The sequence below is a fragment of the Trematomus bernacchii genome, unplaced genomic scaffold (assembly GCF_902827165.1).
Source record: "Trematomus bernacchii unplaced genomic scaffold, fTreBer1.1, whole genome shotgun sequence".
Taxonomy (NCBI): domain Eukaryota; kingdom Metazoa; phylum Chordata; class Actinopteri; order Perciformes; family Nototheniidae; genus Trematomus; species Trematomus bernacchii.
This window is the reverse complement of record NW_022987513.1, coordinates 7,795,622-7,812,114: the sequence shown is the minus strand read 5'-3', so window position 1 is coordinate 7,812,114 and position 16,493 is coordinate 7,795,622. Positions and strand designations below refer to the sequence as shown.

Sequence of the window (16,493 nt, the reverse complement as noted above, 5' to 3'; positions counted from 1 at the left end):
CTTCGGGACCCTGTCTGGCCTCTTCCCTCGCCTCGGCGGTTTCGGACGTCGCCCATGCCTTCTTCGGCCCGTGGGTGCCGCGCTTCGGGACCCCTGCCTGGCCTCACCTCTAACCGCGGCTCACGGTTCGCCTCGACGGCGGCTTCGGACTGCGTGTCCTCCCTTTCGCTTTCTCTTCTCTTCCTGGGCTGCGACCCGACAGCATGTCTATTTCTGTCGCTCATTAAAGTACCCATTTGCACCTTCGATGCACCGCCTCCGACTCCTATCTCTCGGCACTACAATATATAATTTAATATATATAAAATAATGTATTATATTGCATTATTGCCTCTGCATTGGATTATTATCAGATAGGGTAATAACCAGGGCTGCACATAACTGGTGCGCAGGTGCGCATGCGCACCCCCCGCCAAAAAAAGAGCACCGGATCATTGGAAAAAAGGCGCATTTGCGCACCAACATTGAGAGAGAGAGAGAGAGAGAGAGAGAGAGAGAGAGAGAGAGAGAGAGAGAGAGAGAGAGAGAGAGAGAGAGAGAGAGAGAGAGAGAGAGAGAGAGAGAGAGAGAGAGAGAAAGAGAGAGGAGAGAGAGATATTTGTGAGTTGCATAAGAACTGGTAAGATAGCAGGGTTTCCCACATAGACTTTACTTGGGCGGGCCGCCCAGGTATATTAACGGCCACCAAAGTATAATTCGCGAGCCATTTAGGTTGATTTTTTTTATCCGTCCGCAAGCACGACGGCATCTGCGATCGATCCCTTCATAAAGTAAAAAAACCCTCAAAAGGTACGGTTTATTTCATTTTAAGGATGCGCACCAAGCAACATCTCCAGGTGATAAATAACTACGTCTGAAAGCAGAAGTCTAGGGCAAATAATTGCAAGTCTCTTCAGTGAGAATGTCACAAAATGATTTAAAAAGAAAAGCCACATTCTGGAGAAAAAGTCAAAATGTAGATGCATTGTGGGACATGTAGTGTATGGGCAACGTGCTTCTGTAAATCGGCATGTAACCGTATAATAAACATATTATAATCTTTGCAAGCTCTTGTGGGGCCGCATAAAATGAAGTCACGGGCCGGATTTGGCCCCCGGGCCTTGAGTTTGACACCCCTGGTTTACATGCATAAAAACCTTCATAACACACAAGGGGACGGGTAATAACCGGAAAAGCATGACCTTAAACACACAGTCTGCCTCCTCGTGTCCCAACAGCCAGTGTTATCAATAACTTCTTCTTAATTATTTGCCCGGTTAAATAAATGTTAATTCGGCTCAGTAGAATGAATGGAGACAGAAAATAAATCTAGATTTGGCTTTTAGTGCATTTTAGAACTTTAAGGACCTAATGATTATAATAAGGGCTATACAAATAGTTCATACTGGGTAGTTTATTTAGTTTAAAAAACAGATGTCTCTTTCCCTATGTTAGTCAATGGGGAAAAGTCTTTCTGGGCCCAGTGACATCACGGACTGATACGGAAATTGTAGTACCGCCGTTTGGACAGAACGAATATTTTCATCAGAGTCCGGTGCACTTCCTGGGGGCTTGTTGTACCCCCGTTTTTAGAGATTTGGGTATGGAGGAAAAGAGAGAGGGTTTTATTTTCTGATGCTGCGTGAGTTCCCTGACACACCGGGGACACACATATTTATGTATAAAAGACATCAAAAAGTGCATTTTGCATGATAGGTCCCCTTTAATACATTTTATGAAGTTGTGTTTAATTCTGAAGTGGATTCAGCAAATCTAAAAATTACAACACCCTAAGCATAATAAAATAAAACACCTGACAGCAGATTAACATTGTAATTGACCTGACTTGATTATTTTACCCTTTCTGATAATTTTCTTTCTTTTTTTACTTGTACTGATCATTTTCTTTTAAAAGAAAGCTTGTAATCACCTGAATTTGTATTATTTCCATTAAAGTGTGAAAGATTATTTACTTAGGCAGCCTTATTTATCTACCTGCTTGTTTTTAGGCAGTGTAGCAAAAGTTTGTTTCAACTATTTCCACAAGATGGTGCTAAACGCAAAGAAACTGACTTAATTAAGCTGAGCTCAATATATATTCACACTTAAAAATGTGACCTTATCCTGAGTTTTTAAATTACATACAAGATGTTTTTGTTTTTTTAAGAATTTCATGACATGCTACACCTTAATTACAAACGCTACGTCTATTATGACTTTTAAATATGTTTGTGACATACTATACAATTACTTTTTTCACACTATACTTTTGAGAGCATTGAGCAAAGAGATCACGATTGTTCCATGGTTTGTATTCTTGGGTATGTGCAATACATCTCGAATGTTGCCTCATTTCATTTTAAATAATCAATGCTAAGTCTGTCATAAGAAGTTAAATGTAAAAGCATTAGAGAAAATGAAAGGGGCAACACCGGCTTTTTCTCATGGTAACAAACAATTAGGCTGCACATCTCTTTCATCAGATCACGTTACAAACTTTACACCAAATTAATTTTGTTGAAAAAAATCCGGTTTATGCCTATTTTTGTAAACATTCATGATGAAAGGACTTCTCTGGATGCTACAGTTGCAACAAACATAAAAGACATGCCTGACGCTTTGAGTCATGACAGTAATGGCTTATCTCCACGAAGAGCATTTGCTCGACCAATGAATGCGCTACATCGTCTGTTTGTAACCAATGAGAGTGCTCGGTGAGCGGCTGCTGTGTTGTAAAGGGCGTGGTTAAGAACAGAGTCTCAAGGGTTCTTCTGCTGACCGACTTTCCATTCCATTGATCATTTGGCCACACGCTGGAGGAGAGCTGAAAGAAAGGTGAGTAAGGATGAATGTAGCCTCTTGTCTCACTAACTTTTAATATAGTTTGTATATAACGTAAATGGGACTATTTAACAGTTTATTATATAGCAATGTTCAAACTTTTCCCGCGACATTCAAACAAAGTATTGCTGTGTTAGTCAGCAACATGACATGAGGCTGTTGGTGAAGTTACTAACGTTAGCTATGGAACTAATGCTAATACTCTTTTATTCTCTAGAGTGAATACTGCTTTGTAATCACCATGAAGTTGTTTTCAAAACGCCACCGTTGTGTTAACATGTTTGTACTGTTAGCCTAACCAGCTAGGTGAGTACAGCAAATGTTGTGCAGTGCGGTGATGCGTAGAAAACCAGAACTAGTGCGTCACAGCCCGCCAGACATTATAATAGCTGGACCGTTAAGGTTGAAAACAAAAACAACAACAGATAAGACTAAATGCGACGAAATTGCCTTTTTATCTGTTTCAGTGTTTACTTCATCCCTTCATAATTTTAAACCACAATAATCTCTAAAACAGCAATCGTTCCCTTGGGCACATGGAGTCTTGCTAACTAATGAACGGGACTTCCTGAAAGTTCCCAAGGCAACATAACAACAGTATTTTTATTTTTTTTGGAATGCATCTTTTTTTTTATCAATGTCTGGGATAACGTTAGTTTAGGCAAATAACTAAATGGTTGTAATTGCAGTTTCCCCTGAGTTGTTGTTCCTTCAGACCTAATAATACTAGTGCTACTTTTCATCAGAAACATTTAAGGCTTTTTTTTCCAAAAAGTTCCAGCTGGGGTGAAGGTTAAATGTCCTTAAAACCAGAAGGACTAACCTCATTTACCAACTGATATCTTACTTACTAGAAATTATCATAATTGTATATGTGCCTTGTTTACTGCTGCCAATCTTAATAAAGTTATCTCGTTACAGGGGCTGTAGGAAGGTAATGAAACGCATGTGAAACATGAGGAGAGAAATTGCAGCTGTGGTATTCTTCCTGAAGAGGCTTGTAATAAAGGGTGGGAAGTTGGAAACACACAAGATCGATCTGTTTGTTGAGAGGCTGGCTGTTGCACTGCAGGAGAAGTTCAAGGGGCACTGGTACCCTGGAAACCCCAGCAAAGGACAGGCATACAGGTGCTGCTCTCTGTCCTCTGCAGTTTTTACAAATAACTTTTGCTTTCCAAGACATCTTTCTGTTTCACAAATAGTGTACTAAAATCTGTTGCCTGTGATCTGCAGGTGCATCAGAGTGAACCGGGTCCAGCGGCAGGATCCAGAGCTCCTTCGGGCCTGCCGAGAAAGCGGGGTTCAGTACAGTGACCTGGCACTGTCCCGGGAACTCACATTGTGGGTAGACCCTGGAGAGGTCTGTTGCAGGTAAGACTTTGAGTTAAATTGCCATAAAGATCTGAGACAGAATTGGAAGAAGTTTGAAGTTCATAAAAAATTACTAATGGATTTAGCTTTAAAAAAATCATTTTAAAGGCAACCAGTATACTTTTGTCAGGATAATTGTAAATATTTGACTGGCATCTGTAGCCACTGATGCCAATTAATGCAGAACATGAACAGAATCACACTCTTCTAATTGAAATGTATTTTGTGTTTCACCCCTGTACTTTTTCTTGTTTTTGAGCGTATTACAAAAAAGTCAAATATGTCAAAATCCTTTTTTAAATTTCAACATGAAGTATTTTTCTTCCAACCAAACCTTTTAAAGAATGGTCTACTTTAAACAGATATTCTATGTATGTTAAACTTTCCTACACCTTTTTTATGACTTTTCCCATTATTAGGCACGGAGAGACAAACCCTTGGTTCTCATTGGCCACTTTCTCTAATGATGAGGACGACAAAGATGTTGCAAAGGTGACTCAGGCTTTGGAGAGGGTGACATCAGACTACCACTCTGGATCATCCTCTGATGAGGAGGCAACACGCACTTCCCCCCACACTGTGCACAACAGCCGCTCTGATTACAAGGTAAGGCATAATGCATTGTAAAACCCCCATGACTAAAAACCCCATGCATGTTTGGAGAAGAATGGGAGGCTGCGCCAGCTCTGTGTTCCAATAGTCCAAAATAAATGTTACGGTTTTTTCCTTAACACTTTCTTGAAACATCATAGGGTTAGTAAAAGATGTGAAGGAGAATTAATCAGGATTTAGGAAAAGACTACTGTGGTGCTACAGTAGGAGAATTCGACTGCACTTAAGCTAGGCTAGGATCATTCGCCTCCTGTATAATCAACATTAATCCCAATTAGTATGAAACTCTTTGATTAAATAATACTTCATGCAAAATGTGTGTAACTTGTAAAGCCGACATATCTATTATTGTGCATATCACATTTCAAACATAAATGAATAAGAACAATCTGTAAACTATTTCTGTAAACGCCTGACTGATTAAATGTTTAGGACGCAAGGGATTGTGGGATAGCATTATCTCATAAAGGATGGTCCTAAGCTGAAGGAGATGACAAGGGGGAGCATGATGTTTTTTTCCCCTAAAATCTAGAGAATTTGAACACCCCTTATGGCTTCACGTTCATTTCACTCAGTTAGGAACCTTCCTACGCAGAAAAGAGGATTCAACTGCAACCCAGGACTCTACAGGGCGCAGACTCCCATTGACTCTGTCACAACAGCCACACATCATTGATCCATGTCATTCATAACATGACTTTACATTGGCTTGAAACTACCAGGTTTTAGTTGACCACATTAACCATGTTTTGTTGTGTTCAAATTTAATTAATTTTATAATTGATGTTTTGTAAATTGTTGTTCCCCCAATAATTGTGAGTCAAATGCTTCCTGGGATCAAAGGCTACGATTGTTTGTGTTGGTTTTGATGGAACCTTTTATTTGTTTTATTCAAGGCAATAAATCCTACTGCTCCCTCGTGGCATCCTAAGAAGATGGTGCCAGGGAACGCTTACATCCTTCCACAGCCTCACTACGGCTTCAGGCCCCATAGCAGAGGGCCCCACACTCTAATGCCTAATATGTGGGTCCCCCCTAGCTACACGTATGGAAGAAGCACCAGGTACTGGGACGTCCTCCAAAATTCGGCACATGGTTACAATTAGGAATCATGGTGCTTTTGGTTCACACAGACATTAAAGCGGAAGACGACTTTAAAATGACTGAAAAATGTTTTTTTAACATGAATATTTATAGATATATATTGATTGTTTTTGATAAAAAAATATTTGTGCACTTTAGACAGTTTGTTATACTTTAAATTAATCACCTGTATAAATTAGATATTGAATTGGAATACTACACAATTTGAAGTACTGTATTTTTACAATGGGAAACGTTCATGTATAGCACCTACTTTGTCCTTTTTGTGATTATGTTTTATTTATTAATAGTGCAGATTTGTCAGATGTATAGACTTATATTTATGGAGTTTTATTAAACACAATTTTGGAGTATCATGCTTTGTGCATTGTGTTGGTGTTAACAAAAGGATTATACAATCGTGTGATTAAATTCCTACATTCAAGGGTATTTTTTCCCCTCTATTTGTCTATTGGTATGTAAAAAAAAAAAAATTGAATGAAAACAGAATCAAACTGGGGACCTAATGGTTAAATGAGATGTTATGCTCAACAGATCACTTTTCATATACATTTAGTATTCATCTTTAGCTAAATGGGTTTGTATACGCATTATCTTTCAAGCATAATCATAAAGTAGTTTGAGCAACACAAATGCAATTCTATTCACTTTATTGGGAGCCTTTGTTTTTTTACATGTCTCATAGCTACAGCATAGTTTTGGCAATGAACATCTTGAAGCTCAGGCACCTTTTAATAATGCTAAATATTATATATATATATATATATATACATCATAATAGTGCAATAAACAAAATTGTTAAGTTAGTTGAGGTAAATAAAAAAAAAAGCATGTACATCATAGATGATAAAACATTGTCAAATAATATACTGTATACTAGAATCTACTGTTTGGTGGAAGTAATTGTATCTTGTTCAATGTAACTATTTAGATATTTACAGTTTCCCAGTCGTCTTTGCAATAAAAGTGCTTAATTATCCACATCTTTTATTTGAACAAACCAGAAGTAAGTTAACACGAGGTCACTGAGTTGTCACTGTTTAGATATTTATCCACCACAAACCACTGGGCCCACAGTTTTTGGAATGTAACATGTTATATAGGTCTGCCATTATTATTTTTTAGGCAAATATATGGATTAAAAATTTGAATATAAAAGGTTAACTGAAACAGAATCTGAACTTGTATATTTACAATTTCACCATTTTGAAATATAGAAATATTCTTGAATAGTACAAACTTTAGACTGGGAAAAAGGAGAGGACTTTGACTCCATCAAAGTTGTACAAATTGTTATCTTCCACAATTGCCCCTACAGATGGGGAACATGTGGAGTGTCCTTGGACAAGATTCTAACCCTAAATGGCATCTATAGGACATGTAATATTATCAGTGGTGTTAAGTAACTCATTACATTTACAAGTACTGTACTTAAGTATAATTTTGAGGTACTTGTACTGCACTTGCATATTTCCATGTTATGCTATTTTGTTCTTCTTCTTCTCCACTACAATTATGTAGAACCTTTAGTTATTCTGCAGATATATATTAATGATAAACAATAGAATCAACACTTACAAAATACTTTAGATACAACTGGATTCAATTCACATTCTACCCAGCAGAAAATAAAGTAATTGAAATTAGTTCCACCTTTACCAGCTTGATAAACACATCAAAACATCAATAATTATAACCAAAACATATAATATATATGATTCTGAAATGGGCCCATCTGCATAACGATTACTTTTAATTTTGGTACTTTTAAGTATATTTTTATGTCAATACTTGTGTACTTTTAGTTAAGGGAGATATCTAACAGAGTATTCCTACACTTTGGTATTTTCTACTTTTACTTAAGTACACAATCTCTTGTTGTTCCACATGTGGTTGTGGTAATAATACGTGACCTAAGATTTTCATCGTCATAACTACACTGCAGCTAAGCACGTGACGTATGACAAATAAAAGCCTTGAAACCTTGAAAGCCTTGAAACCTAAAACAGGACAACACGGCTGTTTTTTCATACTGCTTCCGCTTCAGACCGGCAGAGGGCGACACCGGATCTCGTTTGGAAATTCCGCTTGTCACGTGACAGCTTGCGGCGCGCTCCACTTTGCACCTGCAGAGAGGAGGAGGAGAAGGAGGAGCGGAGTTTGGATGCTCGGTCGAGCTGATCTGCCGCTTTTCACTCGAACTCAACACAAGTTCTTCGACCGAGTTTCACTGAGGAAGTCGTGGAATAGCTGGACCAGGAATGGAGCTTACGATATGCCGCTTTTGCTGTGTACTGCTGAGCCTCTTTGCAGGTAAGTTTTCTGCCACCAACTGCCGGGGAGACACTTTGTGATTCTCATGGATTTTTTTACTAAAACGGCGGCGAGCACAGTCTCTGGTCAGCCGTGTCACGTTACAACACCGCTGGCCTTATCACGGAACATGCCTGGTTCAAGAAGTAAAACATGCTGAAAACTTTATGTTGTGTTATATTACCTTATGTTATGGTTAAAATTCAACTGGCTCAGTAGTAGTACCAAACCACATTTTAATACACTTGAATTTACTCCGAGTAACTCCGACCACAGGTCAGTTTAGTTAGCTCGCACACCAGAACAAGCGTCCGGACAAACCACATTCAGTTAAACTAGTTGCCAACATTGTATCCAAACTTTATTACTAAGCTTTTACCGATAATGTACGTTTTCTTACTTTATTTCATGCATTTTATCTCAATAACCCCATGCGTTACAGTGGTTTATTTAACATGTTTAACAGATAATAAGTGGTTGTCTTGAGGTTAATTTTCTTGTCTAAGGGAATGTTTAAATATATGGCAATATGTTTGAGCCTCGAACAGAAATTAGATGGTAGCTATTATTTCCGTTTGATATCTGGTGGTGGTGGTTAAAACAATATCTTAATCCGCTCTCAAACCTGTGGCTGCAGGACTTCAAAGGGCGGCATTTTTGTCTGCCATCTGCCATCAGTGCTGAACCCCCCCACCCCCCTTCCACAGTCCCAAATCCCAAATCCCACACCATCGCATGTAACATAACCACATGTTGCTCCTGTTGACATCTCTGCTTAAATTGGTGTCTTTACCTTTTTAATCCTTCTAATATGAAAGTTCGGTCACCCTCAACGAGGGTTTTGCTGTTTGTTGACACCGTAGGTGGGTAGATAACAGTGGAGGTTGTGAAACCTTTGAACAGAATAGTTATTTTTAACCTTAACTAACTTATAGTTAATTATTCAAAGGATATAATATATTCTTTATTGGACTGGAAACCACATGGGCAGAGACAAGGGCTTTATTTTAACTCAAGTGTGGCTACCACTAACTTACCTTTTGGCATGTTAGTCATTCAAAGCAATATAATACAGTTGAATACAAATTCAAGTTTTTATCCAAAAATGTCAAACTTTGTTGTTTGACCTGTTTTTGTCTCATCAGGGTGATACATGCAGAAACATTGCTAATGTGATAAACTATTTAATAACAATCTTAGTTTATTCATCTTAAAAGTATTAATTTACCTCTCTTCAGTTTTGTTATTTGTAGCAATTTGATTCGTATGGGTGTGGCCTCCCTGGAATTTACCCTGAAACTAGCTGATCACTCCCACATTACTCCAAACAATAATGTGAAACTTTTTCTACAGACTCCTCTGTTGGCTTGTGCAATGCAGTGGTTATTGAAAAGTTTTTAGATTAGATAGACAGAGCCATGGTCAGGGCAATGACATTCCATTCTGCTTATTAGTGAGAAACCGTATGTGAGGAAGGTGTGCTTTGTTTAGTTTCATCCAGGACAACTCTCTTTGTAAAAGCAGGGGCATTGGGTGTAATATAAGGTTGTATACAGCATGTTGTTAAGCCTTCCTTTGTCTCATGACTACCATTGTTTTGTACACTAGTTTTGGCTCATTACCATCTTAATGGAATCATGGCCTCGTCATTTGGGCGCTGTTCTACTTCAGCGAACAAAAACAGTATCTGCCAGACTCGTAGCATTCTTTTATCATGGCTTAGTAATACACAATAATAGCCCAACCCCTCTTAAATGGCAAAATAACAAATGGGGTCGTTATGCTCCGCTTTCCTTGCTCTATTTGTCTGTGAGCCATCACATGGCATATATAATGTTGACAAAATGAAGAAAAGGAATGTTGTGTAAAAAGAAGATCTTAAATGCTTTAACTTGTAGTCATTGATGAGTATTTAGCTAGTCATCATATTACAAGTCAAGCTTCTAAACAATTTGAGGCTAGGAAAAGAAAAGAGTAAAGAACATGTGTACACAGTGTAGTTGTGAAAATGCTTATTTTATGGTTCCCCCCTCTTCTTTGTGGAGATGTTTTTTTATATGACAATGTTATCAGAGATCAAGTTGCTGTTGGGTTGGCATGGACTCGTGACAATGCAACAGATGCTGTTACAAACACTGAACAGTGCTACATGCAAGGGCTGACGCATAGTTCTGCTAACAACATTTTCAAGTTATTTGAAAGGTTTATAAATTTATTTCATCATTTTATTTGAATAAAGAAAATGTATTACCACAGTTTATAGAAAAAGGCAAGCTGCCTACTGCTTAAGCAAACCTGCCCCCAGCTGTTCTGCTTTTTAAATCTGTCATCGTAGAGCTTATCCAAGAAACATTATGTGTTTGTCAATCATTAAACACCATGGCTAGACCTTCCCGTCATATCTGTCCACTTCTTCCTTTTATCAACACACACTTTTTTTATTTAGTCTGTATATTTCTCATTTCTGATCCTGAACAATAATTTCCCCTGATTAAAGTTCTTCCGGACCCTTCCTGTGTTCTCCTCCACTCCTTGTTGTTTTGGTCAAAAGTCAAGCAAACAGAAACCTAGTGAACATGTGATCAGGCGCAGAAAGCAGTTACCTGATAAGCCTACAACCAAAGGCCCTGGCCAGGATCTGGTTGCTTGGAAACCTTTTGAAAACAGACACGCAGATCCAGGGAGTGTACTTGTGTGTGTGCGTGCTCCAGTTGCTGTACAACACTACCCCTCCCCCTTGCTTTTATGAATGATAGTATCCTCATTTAGAGCAGGACATATCTGCTGTTGAAGTATTGAATATCTTGATACAATAATGCCTTGATCAGTCACTCTTCTTTGCAGAACTCTTATAAGCTGTGTGTTGATTGCTTAGGTGTTGTGAAGGAATAGTAACAACCATAAAGATGTGTGGAGGCATGTTCACCACAGTCTGAGCCATTGTCATTGGCCCCACGCAGACAGTCATGACTTGAGGTCATATTCACTTGTCATGATGACCCAGCAGTCCACTACTTGCCTCCTGTTGGCTGAAACATGTTGCAGTCACAGCTTCACCTCCAAGCATTCACCCTCTCTGCCCGGAGCCACCTGTCCTTGGAAATTAAGCAGGAACATGTAGAATCAAATTACACTCCAGGGACACGGCTTTGTCCTCCACAATCTGATGATGATTGGGACAACCACGTATGAATATTCACAGCCCGAGACGCTAATATTTTAGCGTACCCGTGCTGCACAAACCCTGTGCCAACTCCTGTTCACTTATATGAGAGTGTGAAACGCTGATCCCGTCTTTACCTCGCCACATTACTCTGCCTCTTCCCACCCCCACCTTCCATTTTATATCCGAATTACCGAATGAACAAATTGCTGCCTGCTAGAGATTACTGAAAATGATTAATAGCGATGCTTGTTTCTGAGTCCTGTTAATGGATGTGCAGCCACTCTGTATTCAGAGCTCATTCCTTTTTCACAGGTAGGGGCTAAAACTGCATCTGGGCTGCTGCCAACACATTGTTGTGGGAAGATATATTGGCAAGATTATACGTGAATCCCTTGGCCATGAAGTCAATGTTACATTGACTGATATTTCTAGTTTGCATGTCTTCTAACTCTTACTCTCTCATCATTCTTAAGCCAAAGTATTGGCTTACTGACAGCCTCAGACTCCCCAGAGGCATGCAAATGATGTGCATCATTTTCCAATAAGCATTGCTCTGGAACAGTTTTGCCTTTGTGACACAAATTAGTGGCTGATCAGTTAATAAAGGTCATGCATAGGTCTTTTTCGACCTAGGGGAACAACATGTATTGGTCATTTTGCATGCTTGGTCAATTTGCTCGTTTAGTCTGATCCTCTGTCTAAAGTTATTTAATTTAAAATAATTAAAAGGAGCGAAAAGTGGGCAGCTGAACCGGCAGAATATTGTAAATGAGAGCATATCAATATATTGTATTGCATGTTTGTACTGTATTAGCAAAATTATTTTCATTTATACAACACACAACTTGTTTTCAAGGTTAGGACTCTTGACCCTCCGTATGCAAGCGTCAATAAGTGCAAAGACGGTACTGATCTTTTCTGATGAATTGAGTATCTGCTGAACTGTTTTAAGGTATTCCCTCAAGTAAAGTGGTGCACGAATGAGTCCTAAGACCTGGAAATTACTTAGCATTTTACTTCTTCTGCTTACCTCGTCTACAAGTCAACTTTTTTTTAGCATATTGGTGGTTAGATGCCTTAAATTAGTTATGGAGTTAACACAAGCCTAATAGATTGTCAAGTTTTATTCTACTAAAAAAATGACTTCAGTATTACCTCAGTCGTGAGTCTCCGAAAATCCTAACAAGTTAACAAATAACAACTAAACGTCATCACGCCAACACGAATCCATCTTTAGATTAGCGTCATTGCAAGGCTATGCTAACATGATGTAGTTCGTTAAAAGCCTTGCATTAGATATTTACTTCTGCCGATTGCATTAATGCGAAAATCTGAAATTTAGCTCAACAGAGCATTAGGTTTATGTTAGAATATAATAACTTTCCATATTCCCTTTAATGCTTATAATACTAGGACTCAGTTGCTCTTTACTTGCCTTCTACATGGAAAATCGACTGGTGAGGATGCTGAATTTGTTTGCATTTGACATGCAGCTTCAACCTCAGTTTAAGACCCTTAAGCATTCTTGTTTTAGAACTAGTCAGACAGAAACAGTAAAAGGTCAGACGGGGACTCCTGTTGTGAATGTCGGCTTGATTAATCGGCAGACGCTGGCTAGAAACGAGAATCCTGATTGTCTGCCTCTGTCAGTAATAACAGGACCCCATGGTTCAGAAATGAGTCACAATTTCAAGAAGTAAATGAGTTTGAACATCTCAAACAAAGGGTTGGATAGAGATTGTGCCTTGCAAGAGACATTTCCCTTGCTATCCATGTATATTCATGTAACCTATTGGTTAAAACAAGGTCGCTGCAATGCTGATTTCCCCGCTCTCTTGAGTCCATCGGTCATCATCGCTGTGTCACGCTTTCAGGGCGATAAACAAGCCCAAAGCACATTCATCAAATAGCAACTTGATGCCCAGCGTTGCAGTGCACGGACGCCCTCTGCTTATAATGACGAATAATATGCTCTTTGACAAATAAGCTGTTAACTGTGATGATAATAACAGTTTTCATATACCTCATATGAGTCATATCTCAAATGAGCATCGCCTGATTACATTTTATTCTAGATAAACGGCATAGAAGCAGAATGTGCTGCACACTTGGCAGTGGAGGATATTTGAAGGATTTTGTTACTCTGATGTAAAATTATTCAAATGAAGTTATTCTGCAATTAATTTTACCTTTTAAAATGAAATGAGTACTATGCTTAATAAGGCACAGCTTTTTTGTAAACGAGGCCTGGATGTTTAGCATTCATTTATGGAATGGTAATGGATTCACTGTTTTCAAATGATGGATGTTTCTGGGTTTAACGTCTCTCGGACTTGCCTATTTTAATTCTGTTTAACTGTGTATGCTATAAAACTGTCAGTATCCTGGTCTGTTAGGCATTACTCTACTTCACTTTTTTTCCCTTTATGGCTATGTACTCGGTTTGTTTTTGCATAATATTCTCACGGCATCTGAGCTAGCCATCTCAGTGTGAGGATGCACAGTGTGGCAGGCCGGTCCCTGGGGTGCTGCATCAGGTGCTGGTGAGCAGTCTGCTCCTGCTTACCTGCTAGCTACTTGTCAGCTCAGCTCTACACATGCTTGAACCTCTGTTAGATTATCCTTTGTTCAATGTTAAAGAATTCGGCTTAATTTAAGGCTACGAAGTGGAAAAAACCACACCTGACAATTTGATCTGACAACAAACCTTTTGTTACCGCTTCTTACTTCCAATGGATGCATAATTTGGGAGATGAGCGTTTTATAATGTATTGTGCATATCACATTATCAGCTAATGTCCGCGCATTGTGTTACTCGTTGGAATAAGATTATATTTTGTCTTCCGGCAGTAAGCCCACTCTCTCGCCCGCTAAGAACATTAGAGTTAATTGTGTGTCTAATCTTGAACAATATTGTGGCTGAGGAAATAAGGGACATAAGCAGAAGGTAGGGTGCATTTTGGGTGGAGGAGGGGTAAAGCAGCTGTTGAAGGAGCCAATTTGAGCACCTCTCTCATTGAAAAGCATTACACATTGTCTAATGTGGATATTGTGAAAAAAGGCAAGAAAGTGCTGTCTGTAGAAAGCCTCTATCTTGATTCAGTCCCAGTGGGTTTTACTCGCTTTGGCGTTGATATTCATGTCAGTCTTTTTGTGTCTTGACCTGATGTTTAATCATTACATGTTACTTGTTACATGTTACTGGTAATTATCATGTCAAATTATTTAGTTATGCTAATAACTCCTGTCAATGGAAATTAAGAGATTTTTATGAAAAAGGCCTGTGTCCAAGCACAACATCATAGCAATTTTACAACGCTGTGATTGCTTGTGTTACAGATTTTAGAATTATATTAAAGCGGTTTCTAGTGAAAAATGAAGATGCCAGCCGAATCTTGTTAAGTGTGTTAAAGGAGTATACAAAGCGACACAGAATAAGACCTGGAAAATCCCATTTGTTGCCTCATAATCAAGCTGAAGCCAAAGACAGTATTTCATATCCATACATATGTAAAGAGGTGAAATATCCAACGTAGGTTTTACATTTTAACCTAGAAATGCTTTGCAACTGCATATCTGTGCATTCTATAAATGGCATCAAGCGACCCTCACTATTTCTCTGATGTGAATACATTTCACTGTTGGATATTATAAGATGCAATGGATGTTTACAGGTGTAGAAAGATTTATTGGAAGGAAAGCTACTGCATTTGAGCAAGATGTAACTAATCTCCTTTGGAAATATGAATGCAAGGAAATGCTTTGTTTCATGAAAGAGCATTACATGAGATTAGATTAGATGAAAGCTTACCCATTGGTCATGCAATGAAGAGAATCGAAAAATATACACTTTCAATTTTTAGGGAACCAGAAGCATAACAAATGCATAATAAGAACAAGAACAGGCTGCTAAAAAATGTTGTACTTGAGTATATAACTATTAATACAACTTTTCGTACCACACAGTAAAAGTCCGGCATTCAAATATTTGATTCAATTGTTAAAAAAAAATAAGCTTAATTCGCACAATGTAGACTACATGCATCTACCTCGCATCAAGATGGAGAGATCTAACATAATGCTGGGTAGTTCAGTGAATAATAGTGTATTATATTGAACGACATTATCACAGGCAAAGCATTCAGTCCTCTCCAACAGACATTTTTTAAACGGGCACTGCACTTGTTCATTAAAATAGTATTTCCCTGAAGTTATTACTCTTGGGTCGTAGTTGGATCTATGGGTATAATGACCAGGACATCTGCTACAGTTGGGTATAGAAAAGGCTCAACGTCTGAACCACAGCAAGGTCAGCGAGCACCAACAGACATTTCATTACTGTAGTGCATCTCGCCGCCGTGCGAGGGAATCGGCAGCTGGCCCAGTCGTCCTCCAGAGAGAGGAGATTGAACTGAAAATAGCTCTGGGACTGGCCGCTTTATTTTGGTAAGAACGTACATTACTGCACAACCTTAATCACAAGTGCTGCTGTTTTAATAAGCAGGCACACAGGGGCAACCGGGCTGCAGTGGTTGCTGGAAAGTTCCAAAGGAACCAGCTGTTAAGTGTCTTAATGGAGTCCATGTATAATTCATGGACACACACAGAGCTTTAAGGCTGGCTGGCTCTCTTTCTGAGTGGCTGATAATTGGAAGGAGGAGAGTAAACCTGCTGTTACACTAGCTCCCACACCACCCAACTCTTATCACTCTTAGGTAAACATCAGCTCTGTATTTTTTCTTTCTGATGAGAGTTAAGGGACAATTGATCAGCAGCAGGTACAGCTGTAACACTAGTCTTCAGCTGGAGATGAATGACCTGTAGACATAAAAAGAGCCGCTGTGACGGTCTACAATGTGATATTATCAACTAAAAAACCAACTTCCCTATTGACTATTATTAATCAGCCATTCATGTTTGTGTAGAACTGTTGCATCGGAAGAGCTTCAAAGACCTTGTCAAAAAGACTAATTAGTTTGGATACAAAAAGTTGTTGATTATCGCTCTGCTGTAAAATAGTGTGGGGGAAACTAGCGGCATGCCCCTGTGAACAGATAGTGATGTAAACCTTGTGGGATGGATTTATCAGGTTGGGAAATACATCTTG

At 38.9% G+C, this 16,493-nt stretch overlaps 2 protein-coding genes across 2 annotated transcripts in view; both read left to right on the top strand.

Annotated features, from left to right (window-relative positions):
* The first annotated feature begins 2,735 nt into the window (after window positions 1–2,735).
* btg3 (B-cell translocation gene 3) lies at window positions 2,736–6,612 on the top strand. The gene is made up of 5 exons (XM_034152595.1): window positions 2,736–2,814; window positions 3,742–3,948; window positions 4,054–4,191; window positions 4,611–4,797; window positions 5,700–6,612. Exons 2-5 carry the CDS (start codon window positions 3,776–3,778, stop codon window positions 5,907–5,909), a joined length of 708 nt encoding a protein of 235 aa, XP_034008486.1. The 5' UTR covers window positions 2,736–2,814; window positions 3,742–3,775; the 3' UTR covers window positions 5,910–6,612.
* A 1,333-nt stretch (window positions 6,613–7,945) lies between these two features.
* Window positions 7,946–16,493, top strand: part of cxadr (CXADR Ig-like cell adhesion molecule) — a 38,015-nt gene continuing 29,467 nt past the window's right edge. Inside the window, exon 1 of the mRNA XM_034112916.1 lies at window positions 7,946–8,220. Within this exon, the coding sequence (XP_033968807.1) occupies window positions 8,169–8,220 (52 nt within the window). The 5' untranslated portion in view covers window positions 7,946–8,168. The remainder of the gene's footprint in view (window positions 8,221–16,493) is intronic.